Source organism: Gossypium hirsutum, chromosome D07, assembly GCF_007990345.1.
Source record: "Gossypium hirsutum isolate 1008001.06 chromosome D07, Gossypium_hirsutum_v2.1, whole genome shotgun sequence".
NCBI classification, from domain to species: Eukaryota; Viridiplantae; Streptophyta; class Magnoliopsida; order Malvales; family Malvaceae; genus Gossypium; species Gossypium hirsutum.
The window spans coordinates 12,847,375-12,873,698 of NC_053443.1; the positions used below are offsets into that span (position 1 = coordinate 12,847,375).

Consider the following 26,324-nt stretch of genomic DNA (forward strand, 5'->3'; position numbering starts at 1 on the left):
AAGTTGAAATTAGTGACAGAAGGTCGGTTAGTTACGGTTGACGTTGAGGAATACATCATTGCATCGGTAACCAGTGACTCACCATATTTGGGAGTAGATGATGAGGCGGTCGAATGTTCTTTACGATCTTTAGAGTTCGTAACTGCAACTTTTGTCACTGAGGGAAAGAAAATCCCAATGCCCAGTATATCTAGAGCCACAAGGATGAGACTACAAATGACAGTTGGGAAATGAGCTATGCTTGGAAATGGACTGGGAAGATGCCTTCAAGGAAGGATAGAGGCACCAGTTGTGAAAGACAAACAAGACCGCTTTGGTTTAGGATTTAAACCAAATGCCAAGCAGAAAATGAAAGAGTTAGAAAAAAGACAAGAGAGGAGGAAGGCGTGTTTGAACGGAAAAGAAGTTGATTAGGAACCTATGGCTTTCCCCCACATATCCAGGACATTCGTATCGGGAGGAACCATGTATTCTGGACTGAGGACTCCAAGAAAGAAGATTGCAGAGGAAATGTTAGGAAACTTGAACATCAACGCCATATTTGAAGAAGAATCTGAAGAAGGAAGTACATCAGGCATCTATCCCGTTGAACCTGGGAGTGTTTTAAACAATTGGACTGCAGAAGAAATGCCTGAAGTTTTTAGAGCTTTTCCAGAGTAATATTCAAAACATATTAATTGTTCTAAGCCTAGAGAGAATGAAAACTTTTTGTGAACTAAAATGGGCTTATATTTGGACACTGTGATTTCAATGAAATATATCTTCGCATTTTGAGTATATATTCTTTTAAAATTCTTTCCATTCTTTCAAACGAATAGTCATCTTGAATACTTTTATTCCGAATCATTCCTTTATTCATGACCATACTAAATAAGAATCCTTAAATTCATACATTCCCTGTACACTCTTTGATACTTATAGTAGGTCCCAAGATATCAATGACATGAGTGACTCTACTATGGACTTAGAAAATCTTTTTGAACGAGATATGTGGTTAGAGGAATCTCAAGATTTTGAAGATAACATAGATTGCAACCTATCTCCGGACTTGTTGAGGATGGTAGAGCATGAAGAGAAACAAATCCTACCTCACGAGGAGACGATAGAGACGGTGATCCTGGAAGAGGGAAAGGTGGTAAAGATTGGCATGTGCATAGCTGAGGAAGTAAAACAAAACCTCATTGAATTGCTTCGAGAGTTCAAAGATGTCTTCGCATGGTCGTATCAAGATATACCTGGCTTAAATACAGATATTGTAGTTCACCATCTTTCTATAAAGGAAGATTGCAAGCCGGTTCAGCAAAAACTCCGAAGAATGAGGCCTGATGTTGTATTGAAAATAAAAGAGGAGGTGCAAAAGCAATTCGATGCTGGATTCCTGCAAGTTGTCAAATATTCTGAGTGGGTAGCCAATATTGTACTTGTCCCTAAGAAAGATGGGAAGGTACGAATGTGTGTAGATTATAGAGATTTAAATAAGGCTAGCCCAAAAGATAACTTTCCCTTGCCGCATATCGACGCATTGGTAGACAACACGGCAAGGCATTCACTGTTTTCTTTCATGGATGGTTTCTCTGGATATAACCAAATTAAGATGATCCCCGAAGATATGAAGAAAACTACATTCATAACCTTATGGGGGACTTTTTGTTATAAAGTGATGCCATTTGGGTTGAAAAATGCAGGGGCAACGTATCAGAGGGCCATGGTAACACTGTTCCATGATGATGCATAAGGAGTTAGAAGTCTATGTTGATGACATGATTGCAAAATCTAAAATAGAAAAGGAACATGTGCAGGTCCTTAAGAAATTATTTATGAGGTTGAGAAAATTTCAGCTAAAGCTAAATCCAGCAAAATACACATTTGGGGTCAGATCAGGAAAATTGCTTGGGTTCGTGGTTAGTGAGAGAGGAATTGAGATTAATCCTGACAAAGTAAGAGCAATACAAGAATTACCCCCACTGCGTACTCAAAAGGAGGTTCGAGGTTTTCTAGGAAGGCTGAACTATATCGCTCGGTTCATCTCACAGCTAACCGAGAAATGCGACCCCATATTTCGCCTCATCAAGAAACATAATCCAGGTGTATGGGATGAGGAATGTCAAAAAACTTTTGAAAAAGTCAAACATTACTTATCCAACGCCCGCTGATACCACTCTGCCCAGACAAGCCGCTCATACTGTATTTGGCAGTATTTGAAAATTCCATGGGATGCGTGCTTGGTCAACATGATGAATCAGGACGAAAGGAAATAGCAATCTACTATCTCAATAAGAAGTTCACCGAATACGAAACAAGATATTCACCAATTGAGAAATTATGTTGTGCCCTAATTTGGACAACTCGGAGACTGAGACAGTACATGTTGTACCATACGACCTGGTTAATCTCCAAATTGGACCCTCTAAAATACTTGATAGAGTCAACCGCTCTGAATGGAAAAATGGCCCGATGGCAAACTCTTCTATCTGAATTTGACATAGTCTATGTGAACCAGAAGGCGGTCAAAGGGAGCGCAATAGCGGAATTTCTAGCAAGTAGAGCTCTGGAGGATTATGAGCCATTGAACTTTGATTTCCCAAATGAGGATTTGATGTACGTTGCAACTGTAGAAAAAGATTTCCAAGAAGGTGGTCCTTGGAAGTTGAGTTTTGACGGAGCTTCAAATGCTATAGGCAACGGAATTGGGGCAGTACTCGTGTCTCCTAGTGGAGATTATTATCCTTTCACTGGCAAATTGGACTTTGATTGCACAAATAACATGGCTGAGTATGAAGCTTGCATTATGGGCATCCGGGCAGCCATAGAGCGGAAAATTAAAGTGCTAGAGGTATATGGGGACTCTGCATTAGTAATTTACCAGCTCAAAGGGGAATAGGAAACAAGAGACCCGGAGTTAGTCCGCTATTGTAAATTGGTTCTAGAATTGATTGAGGAATTTGATAGTGTCACCTTTAGCTATCTCCCACGAGATGAGAACCAGATGGCAGATGCTTTGGCCACCCTAACTTCTATGTTCAAAGTGAACAAACTAGAGGATATGAAGCCTATCCAGATCAGCATCTATGAGGCTCCAGCCCATTGTTGTAGTATTGACAATGAAGAGGAAAAGGATGATCACCCATGGTATCACGACATATTGCGATATGTGAAAAGTCGTGAGTACCCTGACCATGTGACGGAAAATGATAAGAAGACATTAAGGAGGTTAGCCATTGACTATGTCCTAGATGGGGAAATTTTGTATAAAAAGGGAAAAGATCAAGTATTTTTGAGATGTGTGGATGCTGTCGTGGCAAAGAAAATTTTGGAAGAAGTGCATGAAGGTATCTGCGGAACGCATGCCAACGGCTTCACGATGGCCAGACAAATTATGAGATTTGGGTACTATTGTTCCACCATAGAAGGGGATTGCATTAATTATGCCAAAAGGTGCCATAAATGTCAAATTTATAGTGACAAAATACACGCACCACCTTCACTCCTTCATGTTATGGTTTCTCTATGGCCTTTCTCCATGTGGGGAATGGACATTATCGGGCCAATATCTCCAAAAGCTTCTAATGGGTATCGTTTTATCTTTGTGGTTATTGATTACTTCACTAAATGGGTGGAGGCTGCTTCATATGCAAATGTCACGAAGTCAGCAGTTAGCAAGTTTCTGAAAAAAGAGATCATATGTCGATACGGGACGCCTGAAAGGATCATATCCGATAATGCGCTGAACTTAAACAACAACTTAATAGCGGAAGTTTGCAGTCAGTTCAAGATCAGACACCACAATTCGTCACCGTACCGTCCAAAAATGAATGGTGCCGTGGAAGCAGCTAACAAAAACATCAAGAAAATTGTAGGGAAAATGACTGAAACCTACAAAGACTGACACGAGAAATTACCTTTCACTCTCCTGGCATATCGTACTTCTGTTAGGACCTCTACTGGGGCAACACCGTTTTCTCTAGTCTATGGGATGGAAGCAGTTTTACCCATAGAAGTTGAAATTCCTTCTCTCCGAGTATTAGCTAAACTAAAGTTGGATGAGGCTGAATGGATTCAATCTCGATATGACTAGCTAAAGTTGGTAGAAGAAAAGAGGTTAAAAGCTATTCGTCATGGTCAGATGTATCAGAAACGAATGATACGAGCCTATAACAAAAAAGTTTGTCCCAGAGAATTTTACGAGGGGGAACTGGTTTTAAAAAAGATTCTTCCTCTACAAAAGGATTTTAAAGGAAAATGGATGCCAAATTGGGAAGGTCCTTATGTGGTAAAAAAGGCCTTTTCAGGAGGAGCTTTAATCTTGAGCGAGATGGATGGTAAAAGCCTGCCAAATCCTGTAAATTCAGACTCAGTCAAGAAATATTTCACTTGAAAAAGGGGCACTCAAAAAAAAAAAAAGAGGAGAGACCAAGGTGAAAACCCTTAAAGGGCACCTTGAGACCAAAGGGGATTTGAGTTGAAAGCCTGAAAAAGGCGGCTCAAATTTGAAGAAACGTGAGGTGGACGGAATAGCTCAAATTTTGATTAGGACCTGGGGCATGTGGTGGTCTTACTATACCTGAACCACAAGAAGGAGTAAGTGATATCTTGGGGTATTGACAAAATACTGTAGATTCCTTAAACACATATTAAATGGTCTTTAGAAAACTTATGCAGGGAAGCTCGTGCTGCGATATCTGGGGCACTTATTGTCATCTTATATTTTGAATCTTGGCAAAATTTGTTGTCTTGATTAATGTATCCATTTCAAGCTTTGCTCCCCAATAAAATTTCATTTTGTCTATTGTCTTATTTCATTTTATCTTAGCAAAATTTGCTATCTTGATTAACTCATTCATTTCGAGATTTGTTCTCAATAACATTTTGTTTGTTCATTGTAATAATCTTCTTCGAAAAAACATTTAGAATAACTTTTAGTGAACTGAATGTCCAAGCAAATGGAGTTTTGCATGTTACTCTAGAAATTTTTAAATAATGAAGGAACCTGAAACAGGACTGTTGTTTAGAACACACCAAATTCAAAGTGTCTAAAAAGGAAAAGTCTAAGTCAAGACTATCCTTTCAAATTTTGTTGTTCAAACACTGAACAAAATGACAAGATGTCGTGTTAGTGGCAGAGCTTCAATGAACAAACAAGCGATGTTCACCAAGCAATAAGAAAAGGTCTTCTAGGAGAAGAAAATTCGTCATTGTGCATAAACATTTGGTATAACACCTTGGGAATGGGGTAAAGGACCAAAGAGCTTCACATTCTGTATTCTTGAATTGTGATAGCAGAGGATCGAGAAAAGGCCAGATCTTTCTACCCTTAGGTTACAGCGGGAGAAAGATGGTTCAAATTTTGTACCTAGTAGATTGAACTTGGAGGTTTACAGTGGGGGCAATCTGATTAAGTGTTTCTTTGGATATGCCAACCGAGCAAGAATGCGTTGTAACACGTCAGTGATAAAACAATGAGTAATAACAACTCAAACATTAAAAATGGATCATTCTCATGACATTCTGCATTCATGCAAATATCATTCATACAGATCTAATTAGGAAATTTTGTTTCGTTTTAATCATGACATCCTAAACACTAGGCATAAATAGGTCCATCAAATGGATTATACAGGTCATGTTCCCTAGAGAACAGTTCAATGAAGATAGCAGATATTGCCTTCCTGTACTGACAGCGAAGCAGATCGAAGAAACCATGGTTTGCAATTCAAAAGATTGAATCCACAACGGCGAATCTTACTTCCCAGGCGATGCAGCAGAACAGATTGAAGCTACGACGGTGAATCTCACTTCCCCGACATTGCAATTCAAAAGATTGAGGCCACAACGGCGAATCTTACTTTCCCAGGCGATGCAGCGGAACAGATTGAAGCTACGACGGCGAATCTCACTTCCCCGACATTACAATTCAAAATATTGAGGCTACAACGGTGAATCCTACTTTCCCAGGCGATGCAGCGGAACAGATTGAAGCTACGACGGTGAATCTCACTTCCCCGACATTGCAAGTCAAAAGATTGAGGCCACAACGGCGAATCTTACTTTCCCAGGCAATGCAGTGGAACAGATTGAAGCTACAACGGCGAATCTTGCTTCCCTGACATTGTAATTCAAAATATTGAAGCTACAACGGTGAATCTTACTTCCCAGGCAATGCAGCGGAACAGATTGAAGCTACAACGGCAAATCTTGCTTCCCTAACATTGTAATTCAAAAGATTGAAGCTACAATGGCGAATCTTACTTCCAGGCGATGTAGTGGAATAGACTGAAGCTACGATGGCGAATCTTACTTCCCTGACATTGCAGTTATACAAATTGAAGAAGCCAGCCTTATCTCCCTGACGTTGCAGTGAAACAGACTAAAACTATAAACCTCGTCCCTCTCAAGCTACTACGAAGAAGATTGAAGCTACAAGCTGTATCTCTTTGAAGTGCAGTAAAGTGGATTGAAGCAACAAGACACAGTGGATTGCGAGAAGACTACTTGAAGAATAAAGGCACCAAGAAGTCAAGACTCGGCAAGACCTAGCAAAATTGGGCTTTCTTAGTCTTTGCTCTGTTCCCGTTACACGACAACAAGCAAAGAGGGGCAACTGTACAAGCCCATTTTTTCCCGGGGCCCAAAACCCACACATTAAACCCAAATCCCAAAAGCCCATACCAACAAAATAAAAACAGCTACCCAACTCAACTAAACCCAAATAGGCCCAAATTAAAAATAGCCCAACAGGCCCAAAAAAAAGCAATAGCCAAACTAGGGTTTCAGTTTTCTGAAACCCTAGCTGCCGCCAACTACCAACCCTGCCTCTGACCAGCACTGCACGCCACCAACTGCTGCACCGCACCTACTGCCACCTACTTCAATCAAACGCCTGTAAAGAAGAAAGAAGGGACAATCACAGCAATAGAAAATAATGACACAATCGGCTATAAAAACCAGCAATATGTAATTTTAAGGGGTTCCAACAACTTTTGTAACATAAAAAAAAAAGAAACAGACATTAACAAAAAAGAAATAAAAACAAGAAAATTGGAGAGGTGATTTTTTCTCATTTCTGTTTAATTTTTTTACTCTATTTTCGTTTTTCTTTCTCTTCTTTTATATGATTTTTTTACGTAATAAAAATAAAAGAAATGGACCTTACCTGCGCCGTGTCGAGGAGGAGAAGACGAGCGGCCTTCCCTCGTTCTTCAGGCTTCAGGCTCTTTTTTTCGAGGTTTGGCCTTGGATTTGTGCCTAAGAGAAGCCCGGCTTCAAAAAAGGATCAAAAAGATCCGATTTTGAGTCGCCGGCAACCGCATGCGGCGATGCTAAGACGGAGGTACGCCAGAGGCTTAGATCGGCCGATGACCGGCGCCAAGACCCGAGAGAACGAGGGAGAGAGAGAGCTCCTCTCTGTTTTTTTTTTTGAAAAATGGTTTTAAAACTGTTTTTTAGTGTTTTTAGTATTTATATTAATTTTAAAACGGTGCCGTTTTGGATAAGGGGGATCCGCACGTCGACCTGACCCGTCCAACCAGGATCCGCGTGTTTTAGCCTAAAAGGGGTTATTTGCGCTTCAGGTCCTTCCGCATTTTCGGTCTGTTTCAATTTGGACCACAGATTTGTCCCCTTTTTCAATTTGATCCTCAATTAGTTGGACCCCTAGGGAAGGGACACGTGGCCTGAAAATCAGGTTTATTACCCATTTGGCCCTCCGCCTTTTCTCGCCCTTCTATTTTGGTCCTTCTTTGTTTATTTTATTATAGTTTTGTCCTTTAAATTTCGTTTTATTCTGAATTAGCCCCTTTTTTGTTATTTTTAGTATCTTATTAATTAATCTACTTATTACCATGCTTGTATTTTTCCTTTTTTTATTATATTATTATATTTTACTATTAGCTTTGTGTTATTGCTATTTTATATTTCTATTTATACTTATTTATTAAAATATGTTTATTTTATTATATGTTATCATTATGCAAGTGCTTATATCTTTTGTGTTTTTTTATCTATAGATTATTTATTATTCTATTACTAATAATAATATAGTTATTATTTATTCATTTATATTTTTTAGTTTTAAATTTTATTATGTATATGTACATTAGATATTTTATAAATTTTGTTATTGTTATTATTGTTGTATTTGATGTTTATTTGTTTATATATTTGTTATTATCTTGGGAAATATTTTAGTTTTATTTGTCTATTTGCATGTTGTTATATGAAATTCATTTGTCTTTTTATTGTTGTTATTTTTATTGTGGTTGATTGTTCATATCATCATATTCATTATTTTCGTTTACCAGGGTGGCATTTATACATATATCAAGTTTAGCATTACATCAATCTTACCTAAATTTTTAAAAGGAAAACTTTTGAAAATAAGAGCAATACTCGGCATTTGAGATTTTCGAGAGGATCAAGCCCTAACGTATTGGGTTCCGATTTCTTTCGTTGAGTCTAAACTGTCGAGAATGTTCTTTTAATCGAAAAACATGAATAAAAGCTCATTATCGGGAATTCAATATGTTGTGTCCTAACGTATTGGATGTGACACATTATTTTTCTCGGAATGGGGATTTCTTAAAAAATAACAAGGGCAACATTCAATGTTTGGAAAGTTGAGACATTGTGCCCTAACGTATTGGGCTGCGATTTTCTCATCTGACTTGAACAATTGAATATCCTTTTAAAATTTTATCATATGAGTTTTTTTAAGACAAGCAACTTTTATATAAGTCTTTTAAAACAAAGGATTGTATTTTTAAATCTCTTTAAATTTTCAATTCTCAACATTAAGACATTAAGTAATCAACTAGGTACCAATTTTGGGCGTATTGAGGGTGCTAATCCTTCCTCGTGCATAACCGACTCCCGAACCCGTTTTTTCTGAATTTCGTGGACCAAACTTGTTGTTTTAATAAAATCAAATCGTTTATTAAAAATAATCACTTTTTGAGGTGATCCAATCACACCTCATAAAAAAGGATTGGTGGCGACTCCCGTTTTATTTTTTAAAACCCAAGTCGACCCCGTTTTTCATCCAAAAATTGTGTCAACACACATCATCCCGGACTTGACCCGGTGCTTCAAGTAGCTTTGCACAAGGGCGGATGGTGACAATGTCTGATGCCTAAATTCTCGCTTTGGCATTCGCATTAGCTTGCGGCGCTAGATTCTGACTTCCCCTTCAAATATTCGCTGAGTTTTCAACTTAAATATCAACAAAAAAACAAGGTGCTTCAAAATAACCTTAAAGGCAATTCACGTCAACGATCGGAGCCATGTTTGTCCTAATCTAAACCCTCCATTATAATTCATCATTGTCAATTCATCGTCAAATATTTCACAGGAATCATTCTATCATTTTAAATTCTACTCACCAAATTTCCAAATCATCAAAATCTCCTTTTTTTGTGTGTGTGTGGGGGGGGTCTGTTTGATATTTAGAGATGTCAGGGAGGGAAAAGAGAGGCAAGGGACTAGGCAAAGTAGGAGCTAAGCATCACCGTAACGTCCTTGGTTATAACATCTAGAGAATCACAAAGCATGCAATTCAGTGTTTTGATCGGCTTAATCTACGAGGAAACCGGTGGAATTCTCAAGTTCTTGTTGAACATCATTCTCCGATACTTGAATGGAATGGTAAAGGGGGAGGACTGTCACCGCCGTGGATGTGGTTTATGCACTTAAAAGATGCAGGGTAGGACCTTGTATGTACTTGGTGGTTAGATGAATTAGGTCTTGGGGCTTTTCGGAATGCTTCAATATTTTTCCAATGGGTTGTGATTCGAATGAAACATGTAATAGACGAAAAGGAAATCAAATTAATGGAAAATTTACTGAAGTTCAAAATAAAGCAACTACAAGATTCTAAGTTTATCCTCTAAAAATGTTATTACAAGTGCTGTAAAACAATAATCACTCGGCTTTCTGCTTCGAAGATTTTGGTACAGCAGGGTAGCGCAACTTGGTTGTACGTCTGCCGATGAATTTGAGAAGCTCATCAATTAGAATTACCGGGAAAGCGACGGCAATTACGAGCAGCCATTCATTGGTGCTGAGGGGAACAATCCCAAACACTCGAGCAAGAAATGGCACATACAGAATCAAGAAGTGCAGTCCGAATGAGACTGACATGGCTAAAAGGAGCCATGGGTTCACCCAAGGAGGCATCGTTAACAAGCTTCCATCTTCAGATAGGGCATTAAGGGAGTTGAACATTTCAATGGCTACCAAGACAGAGAGGGAAAGAGTCGAGGCTTTGATTTTCCCTGAATGAAAGTAGTCGCATGGGTCGTAATCGAATTTGAACACTTGGGAACCTGCTGTGAATGGTGACACAGAAAAACCTTCCCAAGAATCGCATTTACCCCAGTTAGCAAGTTGGGAGTAGGTAACAAGACTATGCCCATCTCCACTCAGATCAATGCCCAGGAAGCTATGGTGGGTGTACCATATGATGAAGACCCCGACAGTGGCTATCCCCACATAGAGCCCAATCACCTGGCACGGATGAAAGAAATAAGTGGGCTTATATCTTTGGTAAAATTCCACATTTATTTAGCCAAGGACAAGAAAAACATGAATCAGTTACCAGGTAGCGGAACAAGATCCAAGCAGTGATTAGTGAGTCGTCACTTCGTCTTGGAGGCTTCTTCATTATATCTTTGTCAGGGGGATTGAACCCTAGAGCAGTTGCTGGAGGTCCATCAGTAACAAGATTAACCCACAGAAGCTGAACAGGTATCATGCCTTCTGGAATCCCCAATGCAGAAGTCAAAAATATAGAAGCAACCTCACCAATGTTGGAGGATATCATGTACCTGCAATGTTTTTTAAAGCAGAAAATTACGTCAGTCAATGTCGTTAATAAAAAACTAAAGAAATTGGCCAAAAATCTCATTTTCTATCTATACATCTAAGTAACAACACTAACCTTATAAAGGCCTTCATGTTGTTGTAAATGGATCTGCCCTCACCAACTGCAGCAACTATAGTGCTGAAGTTATCATCTGCTAACACCATGTCAGATGCTTCCTTTGCAACCTGAAAAGAATCAAGCAAGGGATAGAGAAAGAGGATATAATAAGAAAATTATGCATTCATGAATAACTTAAACTAGCTGCTAACATACTAGGTTTTGGGATGCCGAATTTTTACTATAATTGCCTGGTAATAGGCAATGAAGTACTAAGATTTTTAAAAGAACTACAGATGAAATCCTATCAAATGTCTAGAATAAGTAGGTGACTCAGATCAATATCTATAGAATGTCTGGAAATAGTGGTATAGTTGTATAGCTGTTCCAACATATATACATTCTGAATAAAAAGCAGCCCAACCATGCATACTGCATTGCATTCAACCGGGTCTCTGAATCATCACCCATAATGCTATTTCACAAGGAGAGCTGACAATATACAATTAGCAAGTAACCATATGGACATCATGGATATAATAGGAAAGGGTAGTGGATACCTCAGTCCCCGCAATGCCCATTGCCACTCCAATATCAGCCAACTTCAAGGCAGGAGCATCGTTAACTCCATCCCCGGTCATAGCAACCACTTCACCATCCTCCTTCAGCAACCTAACTATCTCTTGTTTGTGCCTTGGCTCAGCCCGAGAAAATAAAAGACCTCCACTCTGCCTCAGATGATTTTTCTGATTAGGATGATCCATAAAGTCCTTCCCAGTTAAGCTTCTTGAACTAATATCTTCAGAAGATCCAAATACGCCAATTTCACGACAAATAGCTTCCGCTGTGTTCTTGTTGTCTCCTGTAATGACCATAACACGAATTCCAGCAGCTTTGCAGTCCTCAATTGCTTGGCGAACCTCTTTCCGAGGGGGATCCTTCATAGGTTTATCCAAGTGCTTCAGAAAAAGGGGCAGAAATAAGAAAATAAAAATGCAAACAAACCAGAAGTAGCAGCTTACCCTTAACCCAACTAAACCGGCAAAAATAAGTTTACTCTCAATTGAAGAATAATTGGACGGATTAAGCAAAAGCTGATGTGCTGGATGATCTTCATCACCATTATATGTCGTGAACTCAAAAGGCTCTTCCTTATATGCAAAACCAAGGCAACGTAATGCATCTGTTGACATTTCATGAAGACTCTGTAAAATAAGATCCTTTGAATATTGATCTAGTTCAATGATAGAGCCGTCGCGTAGCTGCATAAAAGAGCTCCTCTCCAACAGATTCTCAACAGCACCCTGAAACGTTACACATGCACAATCAGAGTGCCATATTGAAAGGACGTGTAAATAAATTTTAACCAGCAGCAAGCATCATGATAAAATCTTACTAGGATGTTTACTGGCACCAAAAAGAAAAGGAGATTGGAGGAGAACAAATGGGCAACATAAATCAACAAGTGGTCAGTCCATGTTACAAGGCAAAGAGAGATGATTAGACCTTTACTAGCAATGCCTTTTGTCCTGTGCTGGAATTCACAATAACTCCCATGGACTTCCGATCACGGTCAAACTCAAGTGTCGCAATCCTTTGCTCCAATTTGTTCCACGCTTGACAGCAGCCTAGTGTAGAATAACAAAAGAAAAGAGAAAGCTCGGTAGGATCCAGAAAGCATCACCTAACAAACAACAAAACTATAGGAAATGAATCAGCTAACGTACGTTGATGGTCCCCATGACCCGAAGAGGAGCCATTCTCTTCAGGTAATCCCATTTTCTCAACCAGAACCTGAAATAAAAAAGAACCAAATAGGAATCTCAGCAAGATGAAAATATGCAACATGATCATTTAGTATAAACCGAGAGTTTACAGTCTCCAAATCTAGAAAGCAAATCACCAGTGTCATGGGCAAACAAGGCCAAGCTTAAAATACAGCACACAGAATCAAGCTTCTGCTGCAGTAAATTGAAACGATTGAATTGTTGATGCAGCGATTTAGGTGTCCCTATTATATCACTTTAAAATGAACATAATCCATATCCAAAATATGATACAAGAAAAACAGGTTCAAAGCTAAGTTTTTGCTTTGGTTCTAATTCAGGTCAGTTTGGCTTTATATAGACATATCCAATATACAGAACAGGGTTCAATTTCAGAAATGGGGTTAGTCACCTTTAGTGCAGCCTCTGTAGGCATTCCAGTGGCAACATAATGACTCCCAGATTGCTCAACACCAGCATCATTGCAAACAGCACAAATCTTTGCAATCATTTGAAGGTTGGCATCCATTTCACCAGCAGCCCAGCCTCGAATTTTCCCATCAAAAGGATTATAAGTAGTTCCTTCCACATCAAAAGCTCGCAGAGTGCCAGGCCTTGAACCCATAGCAATAAGCTTAGAAACAGCCATCTGATTGGTAGTCAAAGTACCAGTCTTATCAGAACAGATAACCGTTGTGCAACCAAGAGTCTCAACACTAGGCAGCTTACGGACAAGTGCATTCTTTTGAGCCATCTTTCGGGTTCCCAGTGCCAGACATGTTGTAATAACTGCTGGTAAACCTTCTGGAATCGCAGCAACAGCCAATGCAACAGCAATTTCAAAGTAATATGTGCACTTCTCAAATGAGAACTTAAAGTTGCTAGGCCAGCCATCAACATATTCCCAAGAAAGAAAATATTTCACATTAATAAGCCAAACCAACGCACAAATCACTCCAATTATCATTGTTAGAACCTCTCCAAACTCATTCAACTTCTTCTTTAACGGGGTATCATCATCGCTCTGCGATGCTTCATGAATCTGTGAATGCACCTTCCCAATCTCCGTATTCATGCCTATCTGAGTGACCATGCAGATACAATTTCCATTGACCACAGTTGTTCCAGCAAAAACCATACATTTCTTCCCTTGAATATCTGTATTCTCAGGAACAACCTTCGCAGTCTTGCTCACAGCTTCACTCTCTCCAGTCAATGATCCCTGTTCAACTCTTACAGTTGAGCTTATCAAAGTCAAAACCCGCATATCTGCGGGTACCTTATCACCAACTCTCAACTCCACAATATCACCTGGGACAAGCTCCTTTGCATGCAAATTTGAGACCTTCTTACCATCTCGAACTACATTTGCCTGCTCCGATTGAATTTCCTTCAGAGCCTCCAAGGCTTTTTCTGCATTGCTTTCTTGCCATATTCCAACAATGGCATTCACTATCAAGATCAAGAATATAACAAGCGGCTCCACAAAAGCTGTTATCTCCTTCTCCCCTCCTTCATCACCATCTAACCAAGCTAAAACAAATGATATAATAGCAGCAAGCAATAATATCCTAACTAATGTGTCATTAAATTGCTCCAGAATTAGTTGAAATATTGATGTGCCCTCATGCTTTTCTAACTCATTCCATCCGTAAATCTCCCTCCTTTTTTCAACTTCAGCACTTGATAATCCTAATTCTCGATTCGTTTGGAAGTTTTCTTCACATTGTTTCACATCCTTTGCCCAAGCAGGAAAATTTTCTACCTTGGAAGAAGCAGCACTGATTTTTTCTCTCTTCCCATGGTCTTCCTCACCTCTCCCCATTGAAATTCAATGCTGAAGAAAAAGTTCTTCAAGTAATTGAAGAAAAATCAAAATAGCTTAAGTTAAAAGTTGAAACTTTACTTCCTATCTTCAACAGTGGACCTGAAAGCAAAAAAAAAATTAAAGTAACATCTTGATCAACAAAGTAAATTAACAAAAACCCAGTAAGCATTAAAAATTACCAATCTATTTGTCCCCAAAACAATAAGAAAAACAATAAAAGAGTAAATAAAGAATACCGCTTTCTTCCATTACCCATTCCACTTTTTCTTTTTCTTTTTTTTTTTACAAATTTATACATTAGAAACAATTAACCAAGGAGTAAAAAACTGGAGTTACCCAGAAGCATCTCTGATTTCCGGTTCAACCACTTGAAAGGATGGGGCAGCATAAATTATAAAAAAAAATCAAAATTTTTCAAAAAGAAGCAAAGGGAAATCAGTATAAAAGAAGTATATGAGAAAATAATTCTAAAGATATTAACATGTTTAATAAGCAGGTTTTAGTTTCGTGTTCAGCAAGACTTGGCATCCAATATTGATAGAACATTTCCTAAATAGAAAAGGCGATGCAAAAAACAATTCCTGCATGCTAAGGTCGTCATTTTCATGATTTATACATGGGAAAGCTGCGCTCAAAGTTGCTTAAAACTTGACAAAAAAAAAAGAAATCATTATATAGTTCTGGTTTGGCACTAAAAGAGAAACAACCCAAGGTCGGTTTTGAGTTTGACCAAATCAAAATTGGAAATTTTATCGTTAAGAGCGACTTCAATATCACCAGATCGACAGATGAACACCCATCCAAACCAGACAAACATTCAGGGAATAAAAATGAAATACTCAAAGATCTAACCTTAAACTGAATGAAGAAGATGTGAAGAACCGAAGAAGAGAACAGAAAGAGTCTGAGGAGCAGTTGGACAGTTAAAAGGACGAATTAAAGAAAAAAAATAATTGAAAATCAATCGGATGCCCTAAGGGCCCCAGTTTGGGCCTTTCAATCTATGATCACTTGGGCTAAAAAGAGTCCATATCAATGAAATATTATATCATTTCCGGTTTTATTAGATTTTTAACTGCTTTTCATCGTATATATTTTATTCGTTCTTGATTTCCACCTTGTCTCCCATTTTCACTGATCCAGTCTCTTTATTCTTTAAGCACTTCTATGTTTCACTTCCAACAAAGAAAACAGTTCTAAATTTCGATTGAATCCATAAATCCGATCTCATTTTTTATCATTGAATTTCTCCCAAATTATCTGTTCATTAAATTTTCTCAGCAACCAAACACAATAGAAATTATATGAATCAAAAGTAAAAATAAAATAAAAAATAAAAAATGCTTACCAAAATCCTGGAGTTTCTCTGTTTCCACTCAGCTTCTGATTCTTTCTCTTTTTTTCTTTTTTACTCTGTAATTTTTTTAAAAAGAATTTTTTTCTTTTAATTACAGTTTTGATCTTTGGGATCTTAATAAATAGAAAGGAGAGAGAGCGATTCAATGGCTAGAAAACATCGCTTTCTCCTCTATCTCTATGTGCGTATTCTCTTTTGTCTTCTTAGAAGGACCTAGATTCCACAGTGCCTTAACTAATAAGGCATTGCCACGTGTTCATAGATCAAACGATAGGCCCACGTTAAGTGATCGCTTTTCATGCCCTTTCCCATGTGGCAAACAAATAGGGGCGACCTTTTTGTTTCAATGTTTGTGGCCTCCCACACTGAATCTCCCCTTTCGTAAAGGTGCACACTTTTCTTTCTTTCTTTTTCAAGCAATTATAATTACAAATTATATTGTTTTAGCTAGTAAAATTTTCATTTTTTTTAATAACATACCATAGTACAATTTATTAATAGTTTATAAATTCATCAAATGCAAACTTTCTAATTAATGCTTAAAAAATTTCCTATTCCTTTCCTACTTCCCTTGCTAGTAAAGAATTTGGGGTTGATATAAGAGATAATATATAATTTGGGCCCTAGACTTATTTATTTGTATCTAGATGGTTCTTAAATATTTTTGGATTCAATTGGTTCTTAAACTTGTATTCCATCAATCAAGTTAGTCCATTCACACTAACATCATTAGTTTGTGTTACCATAGCATTTCTAGTCAATGTGGTGATGTCATGTGGCAACATCTCAGAAGGCAAACATAATTTATATATTTATATTTATATATTTTTAATTTATGTTTGTTACTTAGCACATTGAGAGGTCATCGCATGGCTCCATCGAATTAGTTAGGTCCAAAATAAAGTTTAGGAACCAATTAAGGATAAATGGATAAGTTAAGGGGTCAAATATTCTATTGATTTGTGTGACCATTCTAAGTTGCTTTTTTTTTTATTATTGGGGGTTTTCTTGTGGGGACATAAAGATGGCGTGATAGAGTTTCTTCTTGCAATTGAGTGTATATTTACAAATTTAAAAAGGATTTTCTTCTATATGCCAACTTTTCCAGTGCTAGGAAACTAACATGAATTTTATTTATTCAAAGATGAAAATGTGAAAAGTCAAATTTGGATATGGAATGTTTAAACAAGTCAAGTTTGCTTTTAATTCTATTTTGAAGAAATAATTCATTATAGGATTACCCAAGCTATCCTTCACTGTTATTTGAGCTTAGGTAAATGTCATATGTATATATATATGCGCTCATATGAATATACTCAAGAAAAATTAATGTTACCAATTAAACTTGGCACAATTAGTGAAAGTACTAGAGATTTTGAGCATTGAGTACTTAGATTTAAGATTTATTATGTGTAATTATAAGTGTAAATTTTTGAATTTCATCATGTGTGAGTTTTAGTCTAATGTATCGATTTGATGTAACATTATAATTTCTCTATTTTTTTTAGGATAAATGTGAGGTATTTGTATTGTACATATAAATGTAACATATCAGCTGGTCTTTAATAGCTATGAATTGGGAGCTTAGAAGGCATCTTATTGCACAATTATTGATGGCCAGGGTCCATGATTGTGTTTTTCATAGGAAGACTCAGAATACATACTCTATCTCAATGGAAATTCCAGGGAAATTTCGGCCACATTGACGCATGCTAGAAATCACTGGTGCTGCATTCAATGGGGGATTAGGAAATGTCACAGGCACTCCAAATCCCAACGTCAACGAGAAAATTCTCTTTTAATTTAAACCTATCCATATCATCAATGAATATTTTAAAATGTAATCATTCCTATCTGCGTCTTCTTGTCACTTTCTCAAAGAAATAAACAAGTTGCAGAGTGGAGGTCTGAAAACGCTGCATATTTTTCTGCAATTCAATCTTACTTTAGTTACCAGGAAATTTAAGTGAAACTGAGTTTCCGCAGTAGGCATGAAAATGGTATGAATGGAATATTGCCTATTTGCCTTTCACTTTCATCACTCGATGTCATCAAATTTGTATTGTTATAGTGAGCAATGCTATTCTTGTTTCTCTAGGGGGGAAAAGATGGGGACAAAACTGTACGAGTAAGTTGGAATTTATCATGTCATCTGGCCCGAGGGAAACTGTCACCAAACAAAGTGCGAAGATGAGTTCATAGTTAAGACAAAGCTCAGCCAATAGTTGTTGACTCTCGTGTCTACTTTTCGTTTTTATTTCTAGCCCCTCATCTGGATTGTTCTCTCAACAAGGGTATATAACTTGGACCATTTTTTGGGCAAAATAGAGTGGACAATGCTCAATTTCAGCTCATCACAACTTTGGGCTTTGCACTTTAGCAACTTTTGGGGACAAATACAAAACCCGATGTCTTCTATCCCTTTTAGGCTTTTTCTTTCCTGTTTGTTCTAATTATATAAATTTTCTTTGAAATCATATTTGGCTTTAGTACCATTTTCCTTGTCTTATAAGATGCAAAATGTTGATGTATTAAACAGGATAGTCCTTGGAATTTGTTGGGTGTAGGTTGGAAGGAAATTACAGAGAATGAAAATGTTATGTCTTTGGAGTGTGTGTTATAATGCTTTTTTTTTCTAAGAGGTTTTAAAAGAAAAACAAAGAATAATCAAATGACTCATAGTATGTTATAGTTTTTTTTTTTAATCTCAAATCAACTTTCAATTCATATATTATGTGTATTGTTGGGGATAAACTTGTATATGCAACGAGCAAGAATAGTAAAGAAGAAATTGAAAAGATCGAACACACAAATTTACTAGAAAAAACTCCTCAAAAAGAGAATAAGAACTATGGAAAAAAAGGAGATTTCACTAATATAAAATATGTACAAAGATGGAGAGAATCAAAGAAAGGAAAAACTAGAAACCCCAAAAGAAAAACCCTTCAAACTCAAAAGTACAAAATTCTCTCAATCTGTATATTTTATGTTGTTGTATAAACCTAGGGTAACTAAAGCCTATTTATAGGTCGAAATTCATAACTTTTATGACTAGAATATCCCTAGGTTAATTAAATTTTAAGTGAGAAACTATAACAGAGTTTAATTGAGAGAAGAAAACCGAGAAACTTGAGAAACACGTCACCACATTGTGAAGTGGCTTTTGCGTCATCGGGATGAAAATTTTCTTCTCATTGTGATGTCGGTTGCTCGTCGTGACATCAAGCTTTATCTCGTCGGGATGTCACTTACTGTTTTGTCTGAAATGCGAGCCATACTCCACAAATCTCCACCTTGACTTTTATTTCACTTAACTCCTTTGCCAAGCCCTATCACGGGCCTAATTTAATCTTCGTCGAATACTTACCAAGTCCAAGTAGTGCTTGAACTTTGAAACTAGAAGACTTTTTGTCAACATGTTGATCAGATTGTGTTATGTGCCAATTTTGTGAATTTGAACATCTCCATGAATGATCACCTCTCGAACAAAATGGTATCGAATGTCTATATGCTTTGTCCTTTCGTGGTGCATCTGATTTTTAGTGAGATGTATGACACTTTGATAATCATAAAATACAATAGTTGCCCCTTTCTCATTAACCAATTTGCTAAACAAGACTCTTAACGAAATTGCTTCCTTTACAATTTTAGTGATTGTCATGTATTCAGCTTCAGTAGTTAACAAAGCCACGATGGCTTGAAGTATAGCTTTCCAACTAATGACACAATTTCTGAAATCAAATAGATAACATGTGAGAGACCTACTTTAAATTGAGTCTCTTACATAATATAAATCAATATATCCGGCTAAACTCTTTTGGCTTCTTTCGAACTTTAAGCACATATTTGAAGTACCCCTCAAATATCTAAAAATCCACTTAAATGCATGCTAGTGTAACTTACCTGGTTTGACCATGTATCTACTAACATGTAAAATATCGGGACGAGTTCATACCATCGCATGCATTAAACTTCCAACTACACTTGAGTAAGGTACTTTTGACATATACCTTTCTTCTTCTTCTTCATTTTAAGGGGAATCTGAAATTGAAAGTTTAAAATGTGCAGCTAAGAGAGTACTTACCAGTTTTAAGTCTTGCATCTCAAACCACTCAATGATCTTCTTTATGTACCTTTGTCACGACAAGAATTATTTCTCGAAACGTCTATCACTTGAAATTTTCATCCCCAAAATTTTCTTTATTGCACCTAAATCCTTCATCTCGAACTTAGAGTTAAACATGATTTTAAGTTGTTTAATTTTAGATAGATCCTTAGTCGTAATCAACATGTCATCAACATAGAGCAACAAATATATGAATGAACCATCATCAAGATATTGTAAATATACACAATTGTCATACTTACTTTGTGAAAAACCAATACTTAACATGAAGGAGTCAAACTTTTTGTACCAGTACCGAGGAGACTACTTCAGACCATATAATGATTTTCGTATAATACAAATATGATCTTTCTTACCTTCAGTTTTGAAGCCTTCCGATTGTTGCATGTAGATGTCCTCCTCAAGGTTACCATGAAGGAAAGAAGTATTTACATCTAACTACTCTAACTCAAGATTTTTTAATGCAATGAGAGCCAAAAGTGCTTGAATGGACGTATGTTTCACAACATGAGAGAAAACATCATGAAAATCAACCCCTTCGACTTGATTGTAGCTCTTTGCGACTAATCTTGCTTTGTACCTAGTGTCGTTCGAACCTGAACCTTTTTTCTTCTTAAACGCCCATTTGCAACCAACCATTTTCTTACCGATGGGTGGTTTAACTAGCCACCAAGTCTCATTCTTTTGAAGTGATTTCATCTCTTCTTTCTTAGCAACGAGTCATTTGCTAAAATCGAAGGCTTGAACTTCCTCGAAATAACATGAAGAGTCGGTTGAATCAATGCTTTTTACAACACTTAAATCATATGTCACTAGGTTCCCTTCATAGTATTTCTATGGTGGTCAGATTTCTCGTCTTTTCCTATCATGAGCCAACTAATAATTCGTTAATTGAGATGGTGAGGGTACTTGTGAGTCGGATGAAGTCTCAAACTGATATAAAACAACTTCGATCTCGTGAGAACCAAAATTTTTTCGTGTCGTCGCGATGTCATGTGTTTCTTCGTCAGGATGATGTCCCTGATCGTCATGACGTTGTGATGTCATGCTCCTTCTTATCGCGATGTCACTTACTATTTCTTCTTTCGGCTCCACCTTATTTGAGACACTCTGGTTTGTTATGTTTTTAAATGTGGGCGACCCCTTTTCTGAATGAATCATGACAGATTCATCGAATGTGACATCTCTACTAACAATTATTTTTTTGGTTTCCAGACACCACAATTTAAAACCTTTCGTACCTGAAGAGTATCACAGAAAGATGCACTTTACGACCTTTAGTTCAAGCTTTCCCTAGCTAACTTTAGCATAAGTAGGACAGCCAAAAATTCTAAGGTTAGAATAATTAGAAAGATTACTTGTTCAATGCTTAATGGGGAGATCGGTTCGCCAAATGGCTTGCCAAATTGACGGCTTTAACCTATAACTCCTTCCTTAAACCTATATTGGAAAGCATACATCGGGCCTTTTCGAACAAAGTTTTGTTCATCTTTTTAGCAACTTTATTCTTCTGCAGAGTACCTACAACAGTTTTGGAGAAAACTTTACTTTGACAGCTACTAGACTCACCAAGCAAAGAAAAAATGAGATTTTATATTTTATTATTTTTTAAGGGTTTCTCAAAATTAAATAAATATAATAATGTTTAAAAATTTGAAAATTATAATTACATTAATTATAATAAAGATTTTGGTAAACTATATTTATTTATATACGGACCAAAATCATATTCTCATTTTGTGTACAACAACCTTATGCATATAATGTGTTCGATATTTGATTACCCAATTAAATTAATTCTATAATTAATTTAATTCATGCTACAACCAAACACAATACCGATTATGTTTTATTCCGTTCATTTCAACTATAGGGTGTGACCCTGTAGGTTCTTGTAACCTTAGCAATAATGTTAGAACGATTCCAATGTTACAAACAATGAGTGGCACCTAGCAGTGCATCATTGCTACCTAAGTCACAAGAAATCATGATTCGACATAACCTTTTTATCATTAATATTTTCATGCACTAATCCTTAAGTCCTTTATCTCTGGATTGAACACAAGTCATGGAATAGTCACACTTGTATAGTTCATTCCATGTTCTTTGATATCTTAAGTAGACTATGATATACAAATAAGTATGACATCTCATATCAGCTTATTTGAGCATGGCCATGCATTTCTAGTCTCACTCAATCAAGTGGCCTAAGATATTACTCCCATTATGTAGGAAGGACTTATCCTATATCGATCAACTATATCCCTCTACATAGATTGTGGTATATCCAATATCAGCCTTTATAGAACAACCAGTTATGGTGTATGTTTGACTGTATCAAAATATACAACTCACGATGTTGGGATTGTGATAATATCAAGTCTGAGGATCATATACATATTAATCACTATGAGTAATGTCGTGACAATTACATAATAATCCAAGAAACATACTCATAACGGGTCAGTCCAATATGTTGTTCTCTAACACACATATTCATGCATCGATTCTGACACTCCATATCAATGACAACTCTTTATCATCAATCAACTACATGTTAGTCTTAATGCATTATTGTTGTCCTATCCAACAATAATACTTGACTAAGGACCTTTTAAGAATAATCATATTATTCTCAGGACATTATTATAAAATAGTTTATTTATACACACAAAAAAAAAACTGAAATAATAATGGTAACGCCCTATATTAATAAACATGATAAATCAAGTATGTTATTACAATCATCTTATGATTGATCTTTGGGCATACTCTAACAATCTCCCACTAGCACTAAGATCAATCACTTATATATCTAATACCAAGAGACTTAGTGTGACGATCATACTTCTACTATGTCAGAGGTTTGGTCAGGGGATCAACAATGTTATCAGCTATAGGTACTCTGCATATCTCTACATCCCCTCGATCGATAATCTCTCGAATAAGATGGTAACGCCTAAGTATATGTTTGGATCGCTGGTGAGATCTAGGTTCTTTAGCTTGTGCAATGGCTCTATTGTTATCACATCGGAGTTCTATAGCATCTGATATACTAGGCACAACCCCTAGTTTAGTAATGAACTTCTTGATCCAAACCGCTTCTTTTGCTGCCTCAATGGCTACAATATACTCGGCCTCTGTTGTAGAATCAGCTACTGTACTTTGCTTTGAACTCTTCCAGCTCACAGCACCACCATTAAGGTAAAACACAAAACCTGATTGTGATCGAGAATCGTCCTTATCGGTTTGGAAGCTGGCATCAGTGTAACCTTTTACACTTAACTCTTCCTCACCTCCATATATTAGGAACGTATCCTTAGTTCTCCTTAAGTATTTAAGGATATTCTTGACTGTGGTCTAATGACCTTCACCGGGATCTACTTGGTATCTGCTCGTCATACTTAAGGCATATGAGACATTTGGACGGGTACATAACATGGCATACATGATAGATCCAATAGCGGAAGCATATGGAATTTTACTCATGTGTTCTTTCTCTTGTAGAGTTGAAGGACACATTTCCTTCGAGAGTGAAATACCATGTCTCATAGGTAGGAATCCTCTATTAGATTCTTCCATACTGAACCTTTTCAGTACTTTATCTATGTATGTACTTTGGCTTAGACCTAGTAGACGTCTTGATCTATCTCTATAGATCTTTACTCCTAAGATGTAAGTGGCTTCGCCCAAGTCCTTCATAGAAAAACAACTTACTAACCAAGTCTTAATAGACTGCAAGGTAGGTATGTCATTTCTATGATAAGTATGCCATCCACATATAGTACCAAGAATGTTATAGTGCTCCCACCAACTTTCTTGTTAACACATGGCTCATCTTCATTTTTGATAAAACCAAACTCTTTGATTGCATCGTTAAAACGAAGATTCCAACTTCAAGAAGCTTGCTTTAATCCATAAATGGATCTTTGTAGCTTACATACCTTTCTAGCATCCTTTGGATTGACAAAACCTTCAGGTTGTGTCATGTACACATCCTCTTCAAGTTTCCCGTTAAGGAAAGCTATTTTGACGTCCATCTGCCAGATTTCATAGTCATGAAATGCAGCAATAGCGAGCAAGTTCCTGATGGATTTAAACATAGCTACAGGAGAAAATGTTTCATCATAGCCAACACCATGAACTTGGCGAAAACCTTTAGCGACTAATCGCCCCTTATATGTTTGTACATTACCATCCATGTCGGTTTTCTTTTTGAAAACCCACTTGCACCCTATGGGTTTAACCCCTTCGGGTGGGTCAACCAAAGTCCATACTTGGTTTTCATACATGGAATCCATCTCAAATCTCATGGCTTCAAGCCATTTCTCAGAGTCTGGGCTCGTCACCGCTTCTTGATAAGTCCTAGGCTTATCTTGATCTATAAGTAGAACGTCACCATGCGTTGTAATGAGAAATCCATATCTCTCAGGTGCTTGGCGTTCTCTTAAAGATCTACGCGGTGGTTGTGTTTCTACATCAGTTACTTGTTCCTCAATTCCTTGTGGAACTTGTTGTTGTTATATCTCTGGTTTAGTGGTATTTTATGATTCTCGAAGTTCTTCAAGTTTAATCTTTTTCCCACGTCCTTTTCTAGAAACAAATTCTCTCTCTAGGAAGACACCAGTCCGAGCAACAAGTATTTTGTTCTCAGTGGGATTAAAGAAATAATATCCTTTGGTTTCTTTTGGATACCCCACAAAAACACACTTTTCAAATTTGGGTTCAAGCTTAGTAGACGTCTAACGTTTAACATAAGTTTTGTAACCCTAAATTTTCATAAAAGACATACTGGGATGTTTCCCAGTCCACATCTCATATGGCATCTTTTGAACCGATTTAGATGGAACATGATTTAGTGTGAAAGCAGTTGTCTCAAGTGCATGTCCCCAAAAGGAAGTCGGCAGATCAGCATGACTCATCATGGATCAAACCATGTCTAATAAAGTTCGATTTCTTCTCTCAAAAACTTCATTCCATTGAGGAGTACCAGGAGGAGTAAGTTGTGAGACAATCCCATATTGTTTCAAAAGATCATCAAACTCTAAGCTTAAATACTCCCCACCTCGATCAGATTGAAGTGTCTTGATAGTTTTGCCTAGTTGATTATTTACTTCATTTTTGAATTCCTTGAACTTTTCAAAGGATTCAGACTTATGTCGCATGAGATAGACATACTCATATCTACTGAAATCATCAGTGAAAGTAATGAAGTAGTGAAATCCTCCTCTAACCTGTGTATTTATTGGCCCACATACATCAGAATGTATTAGGCCCAATAAATCACTAGCTCGTTCACTTTTACCAGTAAAAGGAGATTTAGTCATTTTTCCCCAATAAGCAAGATTCACATACTTCAAATTGTTCAAAAATAAATGAATCCAAGAGACCATTTTTATGGAGCTTGGATATGCGTTCCTCACTTATGTGGCCCAAACGACAATGCCATAGATAAGTTTGATTTGAGTCATTTATTTTTGATTTTTTAGTATTTATGTTGTAAATGAGATTCATTTGATCTAAAATATAGAGGCCATTAACCAATTGTGCCAAACCATAGAAAACATTATTGAGATAAAAGGAACAACAATTATTCTTAATAATTATCTCAAAACCAATTTTGTCTAAACAAGAAATTGAAATAATGTTTTTAGTCAAACTAGACACATAATAACAATCCTCTAAACATAAACCATGTAACACCCCTAACCCGTATCCGTTGCCGAATTAGGGTTATGAGGCATTATCAAACATAGCACAGATCAAAACAGACATTTATTTAAATTCAAGCACTAAGCAAACTCGTATATATGTATATATAGATCACATAATCAATTTAACGATGTGCAATAAAACATATTACAAGTGCTTAAGGCATAAAGATGCTCGAACCACATGATTTAACATTAATGGCATCTATATGCTTAAAACGCATCCCAGCATATAACATTATATAGTATATATATAAAACATAAATCAAAACATATATACATATATATATCATAAATTGAATATCGATTATTTTACTTCAATACTTGCGCATATTAACCAACCGAACCATCTTATACCATTAAATAATTCAATATAAATTCAAGCATAGTAATATTTCATCATATCCGGACCTATATAGTCATCATACAATCTAATACATCATAAACCCATTGTTTACCATTCATTAATCAAGTATATAAGCAACTTTGGTGCAACTCATAAGACCTAATAAACATATTTTTATTTCGTAACGAATAATCAAAACAAACTATCATTCCATCTATAGTATAATTAACATTTCACCTAAATTTATTAACATATAAGTAAATCTAATTATCATGCCA

General features: G+C 36.7%; 1 protein-coding gene across 3 annotated transcripts; it reads right to left on the bottom strand.

Annotated features, from left to right (window-relative positions):
- Positions 1-9,798: 9,798 nt before the first annotated feature.
- On the bottom strand, positions 9,799-16,028 carry LOC107954090 (calcium-transporting ATPase 1, endoplasmic reticulum-type). Of its 3 annotated transcripts, none has more exons than XM_041097517.1 (9): positions 15,855-16,028; positions 13,091-14,605; positions 12,640-12,706; positions 12,419-12,540; positions 11,935-12,216; positions 11,473-11,850; positions 10,931-11,040; positions 10,589-10,817; positions 9,799-10,497 (listed from the first exon to the last, which is right to left on the bottom strand). In XM_041097517.1, the coding sequence occupies exons 2-9, from the start codon at positions 14,501-14,503 to the stop codon at positions 9,913-9,915; spliced, it is 3,186 nt and encodes a 1,061-aa protein (XP_040953451.1). In that variant the 5' UTR covers positions 14,504-14,605; positions 15,855-16,028; the 3' UTR covers positions 9,799-9,912. The 3 variants fall into 3 exon arrangements, with proteins under 3 accessions (XP_040953451.1, XP_040953452.1, XP_016745057.2); XM_041097518.1 differs by lacking the exon at positions 15,855-16,028 and adding an exon at positions 15,359-15,793; XM_016889568.2 differs by lacking the exon at positions 15,855-16,028 and adding an exon at positions 14,843-15,366.
- Between the last annotated feature and the right edge of the window lie 10,296 nt (positions 16,029-26,324).